This window comes from Curcuma longa, chromosome 2, assembly GCF_044706935.1.
Source record: "Curcuma longa cultivar G26 ecotype Majalengka, Jawa Barat chromosome 2, ITB_CL_G26_1.1, whole genome shotgun sequence".
Lineage (NCBI taxonomy): Eukaryota > Viridiplantae > Streptophyta > Magnoliopsida > Zingiberales > Zingiberaceae > Curcuma > Curcuma longa.
The window spans coordinates 5,174,355-5,190,179 of NC_133862.1; the positions used below are offsets into that span (position 1 = coordinate 5,174,355).

General features: G+C 39.2%; 3 protein-coding genes and 1 long non-coding RNA gene across 5 annotated transcripts; 2 read left to right on the forward strand and 2 right to left on the reverse strand.

Moving 5' to 3' along the window:
* Nucleotides 1–32: 32 nt before the first annotated feature.
* LOC141822527 (uncharacterized) lies at nucleotides 33–826 on the reverse strand. 2 transcript variants are annotated; one of them, XM_074709973.1, is made up of 2 exons: nucleotides 676–826; nucleotides 33–576 (listed from the first exon to the last, which is right to left on the reverse strand). In XM_074709973.1, exon 2 carries the CDS (start codon nucleotides 560–562, stop codon nucleotides 164–166), a length of 399 nt encoding a protein of 132 aa, XP_074566074.1. In that variant the 5' UTR covers nucleotides 563–576; nucleotides 676–826; the 3' UTR covers nucleotides 33–163. The 2 variants fall into 2 exon arrangements, with proteins under 2 accessions (XP_074566074.1, XP_074566073.1); XM_074709972.1 differs by having other exon boundaries at nucleotides 33–595.
* Nucleotides 827–4,060: 3,234 nt separating this feature from the next.
* LOC141821138 (transcription factor MYB36-like) lies at nucleotides 4,061–5,065 on the forward strand. Its single transcript, XM_074708516.1, has 3 exons — nucleotides 4,061–4,202; nucleotides 4,292–4,421; nucleotides 4,504–5,065. Exons 1-3 carry the CDS (start codon nucleotides 4,067–4,069, stop codon nucleotides 5,063–5,065), a joined length of 828 nt encoding a protein of 275 aa, XP_074564617.1. The 5' UTR covers nucleotides 4,061–4,066.
* A 395-nt stretch (nucleotides 5,066–5,460) lies between these two features.
* LOC141821139 (uncharacterized) lies at nucleotides 5,461–15,355 on the forward strand. Its single transcript, XR_012601197.1, has 5 exons — nucleotides 5,461–5,587; nucleotides 5,711–5,841; nucleotides 8,287–8,335; nucleotides 14,525–14,645; nucleotides 14,757–15,355. It is a non-coding gene; the product is annotated as an uncharacterized LOC141821139 (long non-coding RNA).
* On the reverse strand, nucleotides 8,704–10,774 carry LOC141821137 (RING-H2 finger protein ATL13-like). The gene has a single exon (XM_074708515.1). The coding sequence runs from the start codon at nucleotides 10,115–10,117 to the stop codon at nucleotides 8,804–8,806; it is 1,314 nt and encodes a 437-aa protein (XP_074564616.1). The 5' UTR covers nucleotides 10,118–10,774; the 3' UTR covers nucleotides 8,704–8,803.
* Nucleotides 15,356–15,825: the final 470 nt, after the last annotated feature.

The following is a 15,825-nucleotide window of genomic DNA, read 5'->3' on the forward strand; positions in this document are numbered from 1 at the left end:
AAGACGATCTCAATAGGAACAACTATCATTGCAGTAACATTGAACTGAAATTTGAGCAGAGTACATATTTGCCAATCAATTAATGGACATTACAAGCTTTTCATGGCATTTCTGGTCCTCCAATCTCAACCGTCCGCTCCGATCTTATCTCCATCGGTCGTTCTCAATAGTTCGTCTCCTCGATCTGATCCAGCACCGGTCTCCATACAGGGGCCCGCGGCTGTACTTTACGGGGGCCCACAACCGGTCCCGCCCGTTTGGCAGCGGCGAGGAGGCGGCCCATGTGCGTGGCGAGGTCGACGATCGACGCCTCGTCGCGGAGGAGCGCGTGGGGGAGGAGGAAGTAGACGCCGCCGACCGCCAGGCGCTCTCCGGGGAGGAGGCGCTCCGATCCTAATGCGGCTAGGCGGGCAGCGGAGACGAGCACGTGCGCGGGGGGACGCCCGGTGAGCTCGCCTGCCGTCACCGGCGCCGGCAAATCAACCACGCGGCCGGTGGCGTGGACCACCCGCACGCAGCCCGGCGGCGGCGCCGCCAGCTGACACGAGTTGGAGCAGCCCATGTATAAACAAGCCCCTGAAAAAATAATCAACGACTAAACAAAAAAATCTAAATTAGCGAGATTTGATTCTACAGGAGGGAAGAAACAACAAGAGATGCATGCAAGCTTCGTACTCGAATAGAAGACGCCCCTAAAAATATTTAATCTGAATTCATATAAAAGAAGAAGTGGATCGGGGACCAAAGAGGGAGAACTAGAGACAGTTACTGTGTGAAGAAGCAAGAAGAATGGAGAGGAAGAAGATGATCTGAATAGAGATGGAGCAAGCAGACAAATCAATAATAACAGTTGGGATAAGCACGTCATGATGTGATGGAAGTGTGGAAAAGCTGAAGCAGGATTTAATGAGGAAAAGATAACGTAACAGTTTACTTGGTGGAGAACACTGGGAATCTTGGAGAGGCGTAATCACGACTTGGTTGACAGTTGACTTTAAAAAGCTCGGGTTGACTTCAAAAAGTGAGATATATACTTATTGGCAAATTGTGTTTGTTGTTTGCCAAATTCTATTTGTGAACTTGTTCGTGTGAAGATGTCGATCTGATCCTGAATTGATCTTTTCTTTTCAAGTGATTTGTGGCTTCATATTTGTGAAGTGAGGATCTAATGTTCAACTCATCGAGGTCGAATGAGATTATATGTTTCTTATTCTCAACACTTACAATAACTGATAATTTTGAACATAGTATCAAAGGCAGTCCCCGTTTCTGAATATCTATCTGATAAACTATAAATTTTGAACAGAAACAGATAAATCTACCGTAAGAACAAGAAACATTGAAATTGATACGCAATTCAGTACTAAAACAGAAATCACTGATAAATGTGAATATTCCGATTGGATATTATGGATGATCAAATCATCAGTCAATAAACCTCTAATTCAGCACGGTTGCTTTGGGACCTGAGAAGAAGTTGAACAAACGAATAAGTTGGGTGCCGGAGATTCTCACTAGGCCACTCCGACGCTCAAGTCAGTCTTGGTCCAAGAGAAAGAAGAAGAAGTAGTAGTATATGAAGTTGCTCAAGTTGCGGAGAGATTTTCATATCTGCAGGAGAGTTTATATACTTACAAGAAGAAATATCCACATCGGTCTAGGAGCAAACCTCTGTCGGGGCCGAGGGGATAGGTTCTGACGATTGTTAACAGATGACCCCCGATATGAGGTATCTGGGGGACCGAGCTTGCTAACTTCGTAATCGTCATGTGGTTTAGCAGTATTGATTATTCTTACTTTTTGATTGTGTGTGTGATCTGATCCGACTACCCTTTCAAATTTCAGACATGAAGGGATCTGGGAGACCAGACCTGACAACCTCGTAATTGTCCTAATCCTTTGATATATAGGGCTCGCACCTTTAAGGGATTTTGGCAGCTTCTGGGGCCAGGATGGCCAATAGGCCGAGAAAGATGGAGTGGCCAAGGTGGCTGAGACCGAAAGACCGAGATAGTCGAGGTCGAGATGGCCAAAAGGGAAATCGAGAAATCGAGATGGTCGAGATCAGGATGGTCGAGAAGGAGACCGAAAGGCCAAGATAGTCGAGATCGGGATGACCTAGAGACCGAAATGGTCGAGGTTGGGATGGATGAGAAGGAGATCGAGAGACTGAGATAGTCGAAGTTGGGATGACCGAGAGGATATAAATAGGGATGGAGGCGTTAGTCCACCTAAAATTGACTATTGACTTTCTGACTTGACACATTGGTCCGCTTCTTGACTTTTCTTATCATATAAAATTAAACTAATCAGGATCCCCTACATCAGTGAATAAAATTAAACTAATCAGAAACTGTGTGGGAAGCTGAAACAAAAGGCAGTGATAAACTGAACCAGTGCTTGACAGTTGAAACAAATTAAAGCCAGTAAATAGTGATAACATGGAGTATAAACTGAACACAGTGCTCGATCATTTTACATGGAACTGAGCATTAATTTCATGCCTTGGTATGTTGTTGTCTAGATTGTCCAGATTGTAACACTTTCTGATCATAAAATGTAACAGAACTTGATCAAAAATGTTCATAAAATGTAACAGAACTCGAGCAATCTGATTGACATGGCATAATCATATAGAGTTCAATGTCTTTGACAATAATGGAACTCGAGCAATCTGTTCAACTCATTGCTTTGACAATAATGGATGAATTAGGTGATTCCTTCGTGAGCAACAGCCATCCACCTGCTGCTTAACATCGAATCAATAAAAAATCTCCACTAGCTACTCTCATTAATTAACTACCTAATTAACCTAATCCATGCCCTTTTCAACTCCTTAATTGATGCCTTATTAATAGGGAGATCTAGATAATAAAATCAGTTTCTATTTTAGTCCTTAAGTCTAGCACAAATTCTAACACAAGTACAATGATCGATAGTTGCAAATAATCCTAAAGTCGCAAGACCTACTCTCAAGTAAACATTAATTAGTTCCATATTTCAAGGGGTTAGATTATGAAATGATGGAGGAGGTGTTAGGTCACTTCTACTCCAACAATAATGATCCTAACCATCTCTTTAATCCATCACTCTTGATGAAATAATTCACAATTGATCTTATAACATCAGCTCCAGAAAAGCTTAATTAATTATCTTGTGATCATTATATATAATTAATTAGAAACTAATAGATTGATGTTTAGTTATCTTGTGAAAGCTCGAATTGACTTCAATTATCTTTACCACCTGCCCTGTTCAATCAATGCTTATAATTAAGGAAGAAAGGAAACTTGCTTATAGAAATTCCAAAAGTCAAAAGGTTACGTTGACACACCAAATCCCTCTTTGTTTTTGGCTCTCTCGCTCTCTCTATAGATCTGATTAAGAAGATGTATGACAAGATCATATATTGTATTGTATCATGCTAGTGTGCATATATGATTAATATATCATCAGTGTTTAAATTCATCAAAGGGCCTCAATTAAAATTAACATTTTTGATGCATTCATCAAACCTACAAAAACTACCTCATCTTTAAGCTATCCCCCATGAGATTCTAAGTTTATAGACAAGGACAAGGAGAAGACTACCCATGCTTTATTTATGTTATCTGATCATTGAAACAATTATATATTTGATTATTTTTATCTTTGCAAAGTTGCCACCAAGGTCAAATGCAAGAGTTTAAAGGTAGAGAGATTAGCAATATTTTTTCTCTAGATCTTCCACTTTAATTCATTGACAACCCTAGCTACTTCCACTAAGTAGACTTTTATCACTTCATTCCTTGAGCTAATACTTAACCATGCATCAAATTACTTAGCACATCCATTATAATATATATAAACCAAAAGTGCTAGATTTTGCATAATTGACTTTTCAAATCTGTATAAGATTTTTTTTTAACTTAAAAAATAATATAGTTGTCAAAAGTTCAATGACTAATTAATTTAAAGCAAACCCTAAGCATCACACACCTTTTACTTAATTAATTACTTCCTTCCTATAAATCAGTTTGATCCTTGCTCGCCCTCCATCGTTTTAAGTGAAAAGAAATTGGAAGAGATGGGAAGAGCTCCTTGTTGCGACAAAGAAAATGTTAAGAAGGGGCCTTGGTCGCCTGAGGAGGATGCCAAGCTGAAAGCCTACATCGAACAGCATGGAACTGGTGGAAATTGGATTGCACTTCCTCATAAGATCGGTGAGTGTAGATTTCTTTTATTATCAAGTAATTTTTTTTCCTTCTACTTTTAATGCAATGCATTAATGATAATTTTTGCATGTGTGTAGGGTTAAAGAGGTGTGGGAAAAGTTGCAGGCTTAGATGGCTAAATTATTTAAGACCAAACATCAAACATGGTGGCTTTACAGAAGAAGAAGATCAAATCATTTGTAGCCTTTACATAAGTATAGGAAGCAGGTATTAGATCACATATGAACTAAATTTGAATCTGCCATCTTCTCTTTAATGTGTTCATCGGGAGAAGTTTTTCCTTGATCAGGTGGTCGATAATGGCAGCGCAGCTGCCTGGACGAACGGACAACGACATCAAGAACTACTGGAACACGAGGCTGAAGAAGAAGCTACTCGGCAAGGGAACTGAATCATCATCATCCTCATCCTCATCCTCATCGTCACAATCTCGGGCTCTTCGTCATGGCGATCGAGAGCCTAGTGAAAGCCTCAGCGTGTCGGCCATGGAGAGGATGCAGCTCTTGCAGCTCCAAGGCTCACACAGCAGCCCCTTGACCTTCTACAACAACCCTGTGCTATGGCCCAAACACCATGTTCCAGTAAGCCATGATGCGGCCGCCACAACTCTAGTTCATCAGAACGAAGAACGACGACGACGACAAGACTCTTTTGATGTTGCAGGGTTTCTCTCGCCGGCGTTAGAGTTTCACTCGCCTTCCGGTGCAAGCTCAGGCGAGCTGCAGGACTTGGTTGGGTGTCAGCTACCTGACTTGAGCTGCTACAGGGAACTTCATAGCTTTCAGGAAGCAAACAATTTAACTACGGCAAATCACTCCATGATTCAAGAATATGGAATAGGGTTAATTTGATATATACTCCTCAGAATCTGCTACTTTAAGGTAAATCGAGAAATTATAATTTTACGGAAAAGAATATTGTCTCGGCTTAGCCAAGAATCAAAACTAAGAACAATGCGTGTAAATTCGCAATTAATAATACTGCAATGGTTTTCATATGCTGTTAACGTTTTGTTTATGTTAATTGTTTTTGTTGATTAATATTAATGATATGTTATGGGACAAATACGGGCCCAGAAAGCCCAATAGAAGCCACTTATTGGGCCGCTAAATCGCCTGGCCCAAATAACTAACTATAAGTACTACTCCGATTACACGCCGGAATCACATCGGCACATAACGGGTGGATGGTTAAGGTTTCGGCCGGTGGCGATGGCGGAGGCGGAGCCGAGATGACGAGATCGTGCCTCCGCCATCTCCAGACATCGCGGTGGGACTCGATTCGCATTCTGCCGGTGTTCAGCCGCCGTGAATCTCACAAGAGGTGTTAGTGAAAGGGATGAAGCTTCTTTCTTTCGGACTTTCCAAAGGGAGGTAATGCTAGGGTTTGATGATATTCTTGCTATTTAATTTGTTGGATTTTGTATCAGGAAATGCTAGATGATTAAAAATTCTACTTGCTTTTCAATAATAGTTTTATAAAATTTGCTTTTCTAGGGCATCTTGACAAGACTATTGACATGATTGGTTGCTAATCCTTGTTCTTGTGATGAATTATGATCATGGGATGATACGAATGGAAAAGGGAGATTGTGAAAGAGATCAGCTGCAGCTTCCTTTGTTGTATAGTAAGACCTTTATATATGTATTTCATAAATTTGATGTCAAGTTGATCTTTAATTCATTGGAGCAACTACATGTTACCACTATAAAATGTACTATAGCATGTATTGATAAAAATAAGTAAAAATATTGATCAAATTCAAAGGCATTTCATATTTTTTTTCTTGAAATTTCATATTAGTATATTTGCAAAACTAAAATTTGAAGTGGTAAATTTATGAAATAATACAGTTGTAAGGGTATTTGCCATTTTTTTAATGAGGAAAAATCATGTTGAAGAATGATCTAACCAAATAGGACCTATATCCTTATCTAAGTTCTGTGTCCTTAGCTTGGTTTACTTAGGTTGAAAGATAAGAGGAGGGAGAGGAAAAGTGTTACTAAAATCAATTGTACATAGATCAGAGTCTCTCATATGCATTCTTGTGTTGCTTTTGCTTCTTCTTCTCCTTTCCCTTCTAGTTATCCATACAAGTAACCTAGCCTAAATTTCAAAACCAAGTGAACTATCAGTAATCTCATCAAATATAACACAATATAATAATCTTATCTAAATTATATTCTAAAATACCAAGTAGAAAAATTAATTAGTCATGGATACAGAGAGTGAGATCAGAATCTTTGCAACTCTTCAACCATGTGTCATCAGTGTAGTATCAGTAGTGGATTTGTCTGAAACATACATGAGGTCAGATTCCACCCCCCCCCCCCCCCCCCCCCCCCCCCCCCCCCCCCCCCCCCCCCCCACTCTAACTGTGAATGAATATAGTCAGTGATCACAGATTCATAGGTTTTGAGGACTGTGAATGAATATAGTCAGTGATCACAGATTCATAGGTTTTGAGGTTAGTAATCCAGAGAATCAGTCAATTTAAATTAGAACGATTTAAATAATTCTAATTTATCATGTAATAATCAATTTCTCTTTTGTTACTGATGGCTATCATCGGTCATCAACCTTGTTTTTCTTCAGGTTTCTTGTGCTGATTCAATGTCTTTCTGATTTATTATTTTGGCATCCCTCTCAGTTGATTATTCTGATGATATTCTCAAAGCCGTTTTAGTCCTCTTCTCTGCACCTAAACTTGCAGTTGAAGTGCTTATTCTAGTTCCCTGTATACATTTTGATGTAACATCTATTTAGCCTTTGGGGTTGGCTTGATCAGATCAATCTTATTCAATTAGCCAATCTGACCTGTCTAGTTCACCCAATATGATGGGTTAACTCAATTAACTTTTGTGCTCCCATCAAATTGAGAAGCATTGTTGATCTATGCTTGGTCAATCCGATCAACATGACTTGCCCAATGGTTCGATATTGTTCACTGGGTTGGCTCAACTCATCTTTTCAAATGGTAAAATCTTTGCATGCAAAGGTATAATTATCATTCTGCATTTACCATGCTTCCTTGTTCCATACAAACAATAGCTAGGCCAATATCATCATTTCATTTTCCTTCTTGCTCTTTTATTTCCCAAGATGAAGTAAAGACACAAACAAGAGAAAAAAAATTCTTCTGTCCACAATTCGTTCCTTGTTTATTTCTGCATGTCAATCTATTTTCACTCCCCAAATAAATGTAGTCTACGGAGCTTCCAAAGGTTTGCTGCCACTCTTTGAATCATTTTAAGGAGTTCAGTCTCTCATTGGCAAGAAGGCAATCCTATCCTCTAATAGGCTTTTGAGACTTGGTAAAACCGCAAGTCACATAGGTGTGCTGAAACTCTCAATTCAATCTGAATGATTGCATATCTTAATATCTTGTTGAATCCATTAGCAGATCAGAAATGAAGCCTTCGTCAAATGCATGCTTAAGGCATTTTGGTTGAGCAAAAGTTCTACATAGGATTAACAACGGAGCGCCAAGGAAAGAACTAAGATTGGTGTCAATTTGTTCTTTTATTAACCAAACCATGCTGAAACCTCAGTTGCACTCCGTGTTCCTTGCTCGCCAACATATGCAGTTAAAAGCAACTGAACTTTAATGGTAAGTGCAACTTCTTTTCTTTATCAACTCAATGTGAAAGCAAGTTAAAAGGTTTCATGGAAGTTTCTCCTATATCATGCACTTTTGCTACTTTACTAGCTTGTAGATGCTCTCAGTCTAAAGGCATCTTATTTTCGGTGGCAAAAGCATGGTTGCCTTAAGAAAATAAGTCTTTCTTCCTGCTCCAGAGAGCAGAAAGAGGAAACACCGTGAGATAGCAAACAAAGCATGTGTCGATGGATTTAAATATTACACTGCACCCACTTCACCATAACTCAACCACTCTCCTCTTATTAATAATTCCAAGTGTAATTGAACTATTTGGTCATTGTTCTGCATTCAATCTAGTCCATAATTTAATATTTTGATTTTTTTTTTACTTTGTGTTGTCATCATTTTGAATGAATTATGAGGAATTATTTATTGTATATAAGTCACTGAATCAGTTCGTCTCTTTTGCAGCTGATCGTGATCTAGTCGGGCTAAAGGCTTAACATGTTCTGATCTTGAGGTAAGCTGTTAAAACTCTAATTACCGAGCAAATAATGAAAAAACTGATAAGGATAATAAGAATGCTATTTCACTAAATATGAGATAACGTCGAGTATTTAACCTATCTGCCTCCTTTTTGGTGTTGGATCATAATTGATTGTATATGTGGGATCATGAAAATTCGGGTATATTTTATTATATTCACAAAAATAAGGCTTAAACAGTATGATTTGGTAGCACAAATAAACACAGCATTGAAAAAAATATTTCTCTCTTTTCTTTGGTCCTTTCTTAGGTTTATGTAGGAATCAGAACACTTTGACCAAGATGGAAGAATGAAACTGATAAATCTCGAAGCAAGAAGGAGATCAGAAATGAAAGAACTGTAAATAAATTGATCTATACTTCATGGCCATCTTTACACCAACATTTTTCTCTAGATGTAGCAGTTCAGAGAACCAGATCAAGAACAGAAATGCCAATCAAATCAAACGCAATTATCTACCTTGTTCTGCTTCCCTGTAATCCAGAGCAGAGTTCTTCTTGCAAATGAAGGTGTTTCATCTACCCTTGACACTGCTCCATCGTGGAAGCCACCAGCCTCCACATCTGAATCCAATTCCAGTTCACTCACGTTCTTACTCCACCAATTGGAATCATCGAGGTCAGCCATGGCCGATGGGCTGCTGCTCTGCTTCAGCTTCAGGTCTGCTTTTCCACTTTGAATCGCAGGCAGTCTAAATGACACTGCCCTCCTTGTTTCCGCTTCCTCCTTTCTCTGCCGCAGCCATATCTTGGACACTGAGAAGCTCTCTCTTTTCGGCAAACCATCATGCAACTTGTGAGCATGCTGTTCATCGCCTCTTGAGTTTACCGCCGCATCGAAGCCATTGAATCCATCTCTTCTGGAGTTGCAGTCGTACTCCGACCTCGTGCTTCGGCCCCCGGGCTTCTTGAAGCTCGCCGAGCTCTTGACTGGCTTGATGGAAACCCTGAGAGTAGACCTTTCCTCCATCATGTATTCGTACGGCCCCATGGAAAAACACCTCCTTTGGTCCACTTCCCTGCTGCTGCTGCCGCCGCCGCCGCCTCCTCCTTGGGTTCCACTTCTGCTAATCTCCACGCTCCTGAATTTTCCAAGCTTCACAGCCACATCGATCTCCTCCGCCTTCGCCGCAGTTTCATCGCCAACATCATCAATTGAGACGGATTCCCTTCTCTGAGAATTAAAATCATTCTCCCTGGAGCTGCTCTCCCCGCCGGATTCAAGAACGAGCAACATGGGGCTGCTGCTATGTCCGGGCGACAAGTCATGGAGGAGACTCGCCCTGCACAGCGGGCAAGTGGAGTGGGACAAAAGCCAGACGTCGATGCACTGGATGTGGAACGCGTGGCTACACTTGGGGAGAAGCCGGAGCTTGTCGTCTGCCTCGAACTCGCAAAGGCAGACGGCGCAGTCGAAAGGGTCCTTGACGCTGGCGATGGACTTGTACTGGAAGATGGGGAGGGCGTCAATAAAGGATTGGTCGACGCCGGCGTCGTGGAGGTGGAAGAGCTGCTGCAGCTCGCCCTGGAAGGCCGTGGCATGCTCCGTTTCGTCCGGGTCCCTGTTGCTGGGCCTCAGGAAGTACCTCACGAAGAGGTGAAGCAGACCGGAGACGAAGAAGATGATGGCCAAGATTACTATGATCAAAAGGATGCTGGGGGTGATCCTGCCACCAAAATCTACCAGAGGAGGAGGAGGAGGAGGAGTCGAAAGCAAACTCCTCCTCGCCATGGATTGATGCGGCAGCAGGAGCATGGCTGGTTAGGAACGTATATACAGGAGAGAGACGCAGATAACGACTCTGGCAGTAATGGAGGAAGAAGAAGAGAAGAAGCTGTTAGTTGAGGTCAAAATGGATAGATGGTGGTGGAGAAATGAATGGTGGTGTCAGGTGATGGTGTCACAGAAATAAATGAATCTGATGATGAGAGCATCACAATAAAGATTTAAAAGGAACAGAGAGACTGCATAAAGATTTCAGAAGCCCATGTTTGATCTCCTTTCGGTTTGCAGAGGGCAGAAGAGTTTTAGTTCATATCCATACAAAGCTTCTCCTTCGGCTTCCATTTGACTTTGCATGCCAGTTTCATGATCTGTTTTGTCTTGCACAAGCATAGATAGTTGCTTCCTGTCCTCCTCAATCATCAGTGTCTGCGTTGAATTAAAATGGAAGTTTGTCAAAGGAATAGAGTGGAAATCGTGATTTGTGCCGGAAGAAAGGGAGGTGATCAGGCACTAGTTTTAGACTTTAGAGGGGCCGCTGGATTTCCCATACCTTGTGTTTCATGCTTCATTAATGGGAAAATAGTAGATTACTCGAGCCAGGGAAAACATGAGAGAAATTATAGGGTGGATTTAGTTGCCATCGTCGTGGAGTAACCTCGACTTTTGAGTTGGAAGTCCATGCCTAAGTTGTAGAGATCTATTTATTCTTTTTTCCTTCACAGAATATTTGTATTTGGTTTTACTGAAATCGTGCTCTAGTATTGATTTTCCTCTTTATTCACTCGCACTCTAATTTTTAGGTTCTTTCTAAAATTGAAAGATGAACTACTTTGCAATCCTCTTACAAATAAGATGACCTGGGATTATCTTTTTTAGGTTCTTTCTAAAATTGAAAGATGAACTACTTTGCAATCCTCTTACAAATATGGTTCCTTCATTTCAGTCCAAGATGGCCGTTAAGAGGTCTTCTGCATGTTATTCTTTGTATGATTTGGAATTTTAACTCACGAGTTAATTTTCAAATTAGTTTACATGATGATGAGAAACAACAAAATTTAATATTAGCTTACGAACTCAAAATTCAAGTTAAAATCAAGATGCTAAAGATCTCAAAATAACTAGGGAAACAAAAATCAAAAGAGGGGCCATCATTTGCAAAATCATTCCATATGGGTGCTCCATTTTTAATTAAAGTCAAAAGGGTGTCTCATTTAACGTGAATGGTCCAAAGTATCATTGCATTATTTGATCACTCGACCATGTAGAAGCTAACATGTAGCTTCTATACCATGTAGAAAGCTTCTACAATGTGTAGAAGTTAGTTGTTAGCTTCTATAACAATGATTTTATTTCTCTGAGTGATAATTTGATTAAAATAACATTTCAACGAACAAAATAACCGATGGGGACTTTATGACACTCATTATATTTCAAATGAACACATGTAAAAGCTAGCAATTAACTTCTACAACAGTAATTTTATATCATTTTGATTTTACTTCTCTAAGTGATAACTTGATTAAAATAATATTTTAATGAGTAAAACAATCGATTGGAACTCTATTACTCTTATTACATTTCAAATGAATATTGTTTGATCATGATCGGTCATGTAGAAATTAGCATGTATGTTCTGCACCTTGTAGAAACTAGCATGTAGCTTCTATACTATGTAGAAGCTAGCAATTAGGTTTTACACGTTATAAAAGCTGCATGCTAGTTTTTACACGGCCGAGTGATCAGATAATGCAAGGATATTTTAGACCGTTCATGTTAAATGAGGCGTCCATTTGACTTTAATTGGAAATGGGGTCCATTTGTCGGTTTTGCAAATGATGGGCATCCTTTTGATTTTTGTCCAACTAACTATTCTAGGTGGAAGATATTCAAATGTTTAGTATTTGTCCGTAGATCGTGTTAGTTGATTTATAATTCAAGTCAACATGTAGGGTTAAATCCTTATGATTTTGCAATAGCATGAGAAATCGTTATTGACCATCTTAAATTGAAAGAAATTCAAGATCTATTCCCCCCAAAAAATCATGTGCTATTAAAATCATAAGTGAATAGAAATTAAGGTAAGAGAAATAGAAGTTAAGGTTAAAACCCCTAAATTAGATTTGAAGAATGTTATTTTGTTTAAATTAGTGATGATTAATCCAAGAGAAGTAACCCTTGTCACCTTTTTAACTCAACAATCATTAACCACGACGGTTAAGTTTAGTCCTTTATATTGTAAATGTCATATATAAAAATTCCTTTTACGAAAGAACTAGTGAAGACGACTTTATTTAGAGCACCAATGTTTTAAAGCAATAATGTTTTTTTTTTTCCATTTTTTATCATATGTTTCCATTTCCCCCCTAATTTGCACAGGTGCTACAATACAAGCCCCGAGGCACGGTGAGATGGCTAGCGGAAGGGCAAAATAAATTCATGCAACGAGAGTTTGATTCCCATATAGGGCACTATCGTATGCCCGTGGTGCTTAAACCACTCGTGCTGCTAGGCCGCTCCCCAAGATCCATCTTCACTTTTCAGATTTACTAGGTGGCTGGTCTGTAGGGTCAGGCTGTTCACCCTAGGATTAATCGGACGTAAGCTTAGATACCTAGCTAAAAAATAGAATAGTTGTTACAATTCAATTGCAACAAAGTGTTATAATTCAATTGCAATTAGTCTTTCTTCAACACACCTCAGCGGCCCCACACGGTTCAATCATGACCATCTGTGCGGAGGTAAATCGAGAAGCTGCAGTTGGTTACTACGGGAGAGGACATTACGGCTTAGATTCGAGTAAATCTGCCTCGCACTAATCAACTCAATTATGCTCCGGAGGCAATTGCAATTAGTCCTACAATTTGTTTAATGTGTCATAGTTAGAATTTATTATAAGATATTTGTAGATATGGTCCTCAAGTCTTATCCCTCTTTAATGTCTACATTCTAGGAGTCATTTTTTGTATTCAATGAAATAGTGCCATCATGAGCCTTTAGCAACTGAAACAACTTAACCAGCACCTACAATTTGTACCAAAAATCAATTTTCTTCTTAAAAGCCAATTGAAACCTGTGCAATACCTACATTTAGAATTATCATTTAATTATTCGTAAGCAACTAAGGGTGTTGTAAGAACCCCTTATGGCCTTATTTAATAAATTAAGACTGTAATTAGCTTCAGATCCAATGCTTATGCATTTATGACTTGCTTGAAGACTGAGCAACCGTCCCGTTTGTGTTGTTTCTTTTACTTGTTTTCAAATTGTGTCAGGCTTCTCCTTCTTTTCTTTCAATATGTAAATTGAATTGCATGATTCTAACAAACTCTGGACCGAACCACGCAACACCTTTGGTTAAGTTGAGACAATGAACCCTTCCAATGAATAATAGAAGTCACATTTTGATCTGCCCACTTTACCAGTAATATTTAATAGTGGTCCATTGAAATGATATCACGGCTTCTTGGATCTTGCATACAAATTTGCATCACTTCACCAGCTGCCTTCAACAGCTGCACACTGTCCCATCTTTCCCAAGAAAAATAAATAAATGATCAGCCAATAGTTATATTGCATATTGTTTACTTGATTTTTTCCATTTCTTTTTGTTCTTTTGCCAATAGTTGTAGTGTATCCTCTCCTAGAAAGCAGATGTAGTAATTAAATTGCAGCAGTGGACTTGGATGAAGGATCTGATCTGCCTGAATTTAAACCATCCAATTAGAGCACAAAATAATTTGGTTCATTGATTGAATTTACATGTTCAAATTAAGTTGATGGTTGTGCAGATGATCAACTACATTAGTAGGGAAGGTAAGCTGTTGCTGTTGCTTTAATCTTCATCTTGTCGAGTCATAAATGCACAGTAAGGACACCTCCAATGGTGATTGATGGCCATGGTGATGGACCATGTTCCTATCTGCTATTAATCTTGAATGGGCCACCTGAAATCTTCAAGCACACAATGAAGCAACCCAACTCTTTGAGATGCCTAACAAATTTATTAATTTCTTCACTATATGAGAAAGTTGTTAAGCACGGATTATACTGTATGTATAGTAATTAATATATGGTAATTAATATTGCTTAATATTAATAACACTGATAGCAATGATAAATGGTGGTCCATTAGACAGGGATATATAGAGATGATGAAAAATAATTATAGTGTTGTGTTGTTGGTTTGTGACACATGGGAGGACACTGCAGTCTGCTGCCTCTGCAGCTCAAGTCATTTTCCAAAATTTAATTAATTTGCATGCGATATTATTTTAATTACATGTGTCAGCTGTTTGCAATTTGAATTTGTTGCCGTACTTGTCATAAACCCCAGAAATGCTAATAGTAATTAATCGTATAGTTCTAATAAAAAGATGTTTACTTATATTTACTGAAATGTGTGAGTTGCTGCTGTCTTTTCTTTTGTTTTTGTTTCAGATTCTGAGTTGTATATATGCTGCGAGTTGTACGCCGGTGGCTTTGGCGTCACAGGACAGGAGGAGGGTTGATCCACCCGATTGGTGTTATTGTGTACGTGAAACCCGGGGGAAGAGAATACGTACGTTGCTTTCCATCACAGTTCACAACCCAACTTGTTGGATTTTGATTATTCTCGAATGTTGATGGATGAATGGAATGGAATGGATTACGGTTGTGTAATCCAACGCAGGGACCTGCAAGTAATTCTACCGAGCCATGATGGTGCATTTGGTCCTCAAGAACTGTCTCCCTCGTTGTCCATTTGGGAAGTTGGGTGACAGTAAAACCCTGCACTGCACAACACCAGAAGAGAGAGAGAGGAGTAAATACACCACTGCTCACAGGAGTTGTATCTTTTTCCTGCAATAACATACTACTCTTGCTTTCTCCTGCATCTTTTTCTTCTCCTTGTAATACTAGAACTCACAACTCGCTTTACAGGCAAAGATGGAAGCAGATGATGATGAAGAAGAAGAGGAAGAAGATTACACAGAGAAGCAGCAGCAACTTGAGGTGCCTTAAATTTGTCTCTCTGAGCGTGTGCAATATATGATATTGGCTTAATAGGCTCAATCACTCTTCTTCTTCTTCTTCTTTTCTCATTGTTTTGGTCTTTAAATTAATTGCGTGTGCAAGCTCTTGTAGTTTGTTTGTCTTCTGTTAATCTCCCACACCGGCATTCGCGGGATGTGGAAGAAGAAGAAAGGGAGTAGAAGTAGAGAACAAGATGAGACAAGGAGCCAACTTGCTTGTTCCTCTGTTATATATATAGATGTATTTAATTTATCACCTCCCTTTTGCAATATGGAATGTTGGTGCTTCATTTTTGTCTCTGGCTCCTGTTTTCTTGCTTCTTTCTTTTTTTTTTTTTTTTTTCCCATTTTGATTCTTTGTTCCTTCATGTTGAGACTTAAATGAACTTTTAATTTTTGTAAAAAAAAAAAAGAAGAGACAAAGAAAGTGGAGGGAGAATTTAAGAGGTGACAAGTTTTTCTCATTAATTATAGAAAAATCTACCTCACCAGATAGTCCATAAAGTTTATCTGTTTTGTTTTTTCAGATTTTTTTTTTATTTTCAAAAAATACTATTGACCCTGAGGAAGCTCTTGCACAACTTTTGCAAAAACTTAGGCTTAGTTTGCTTGGCATCTTCAATGTAAGGTTTTGAAGAGGTTTGTGAAATCAACAAGTTGAACAAAAAAGTTTGAATCATTTTGTGCTTGAGGTTTGTGGTTTTTAATTTAAGGAATAGTAGTGAA

Coding starts and splice junctions, on each gene's coding strand:
- LOC141821137 (XM_074708515.1), bottom strand. CDS start 10,117: ATGCTCCTGCTGCCGCATCAATCCATGGCGAGGAGGAGTTTGCTTTCG.
- LOC141822527 (XM_074709973.1), bottom strand. CDS start 562: ATGGGCTGCTCCAACTCGTGTCAGCTGGCGGCGCCGCCGCCGGGCTGC.
- LOC141821138 (XM_074708516.1), top strand. CDS start 4,067: ATGGGAAGAGCTCCTTGTTGCGACAAAGAAAATGTTAAGAAGGGGCCT. Junction 4,203..4,291: donor TGCACTTCCTCATAAGATCG/GTGAGTGTAGAT, acceptor GCATGTGTGTAG/GGTTAAAGAGGTGTGGGAAA. Junction 4,422..4,503: donor TACATAAGTATAGGAAGCAG/GTATTAGATCAC, acceptor TTCCTTGATCAG/GTGGTCGATAATGGCAGCGC.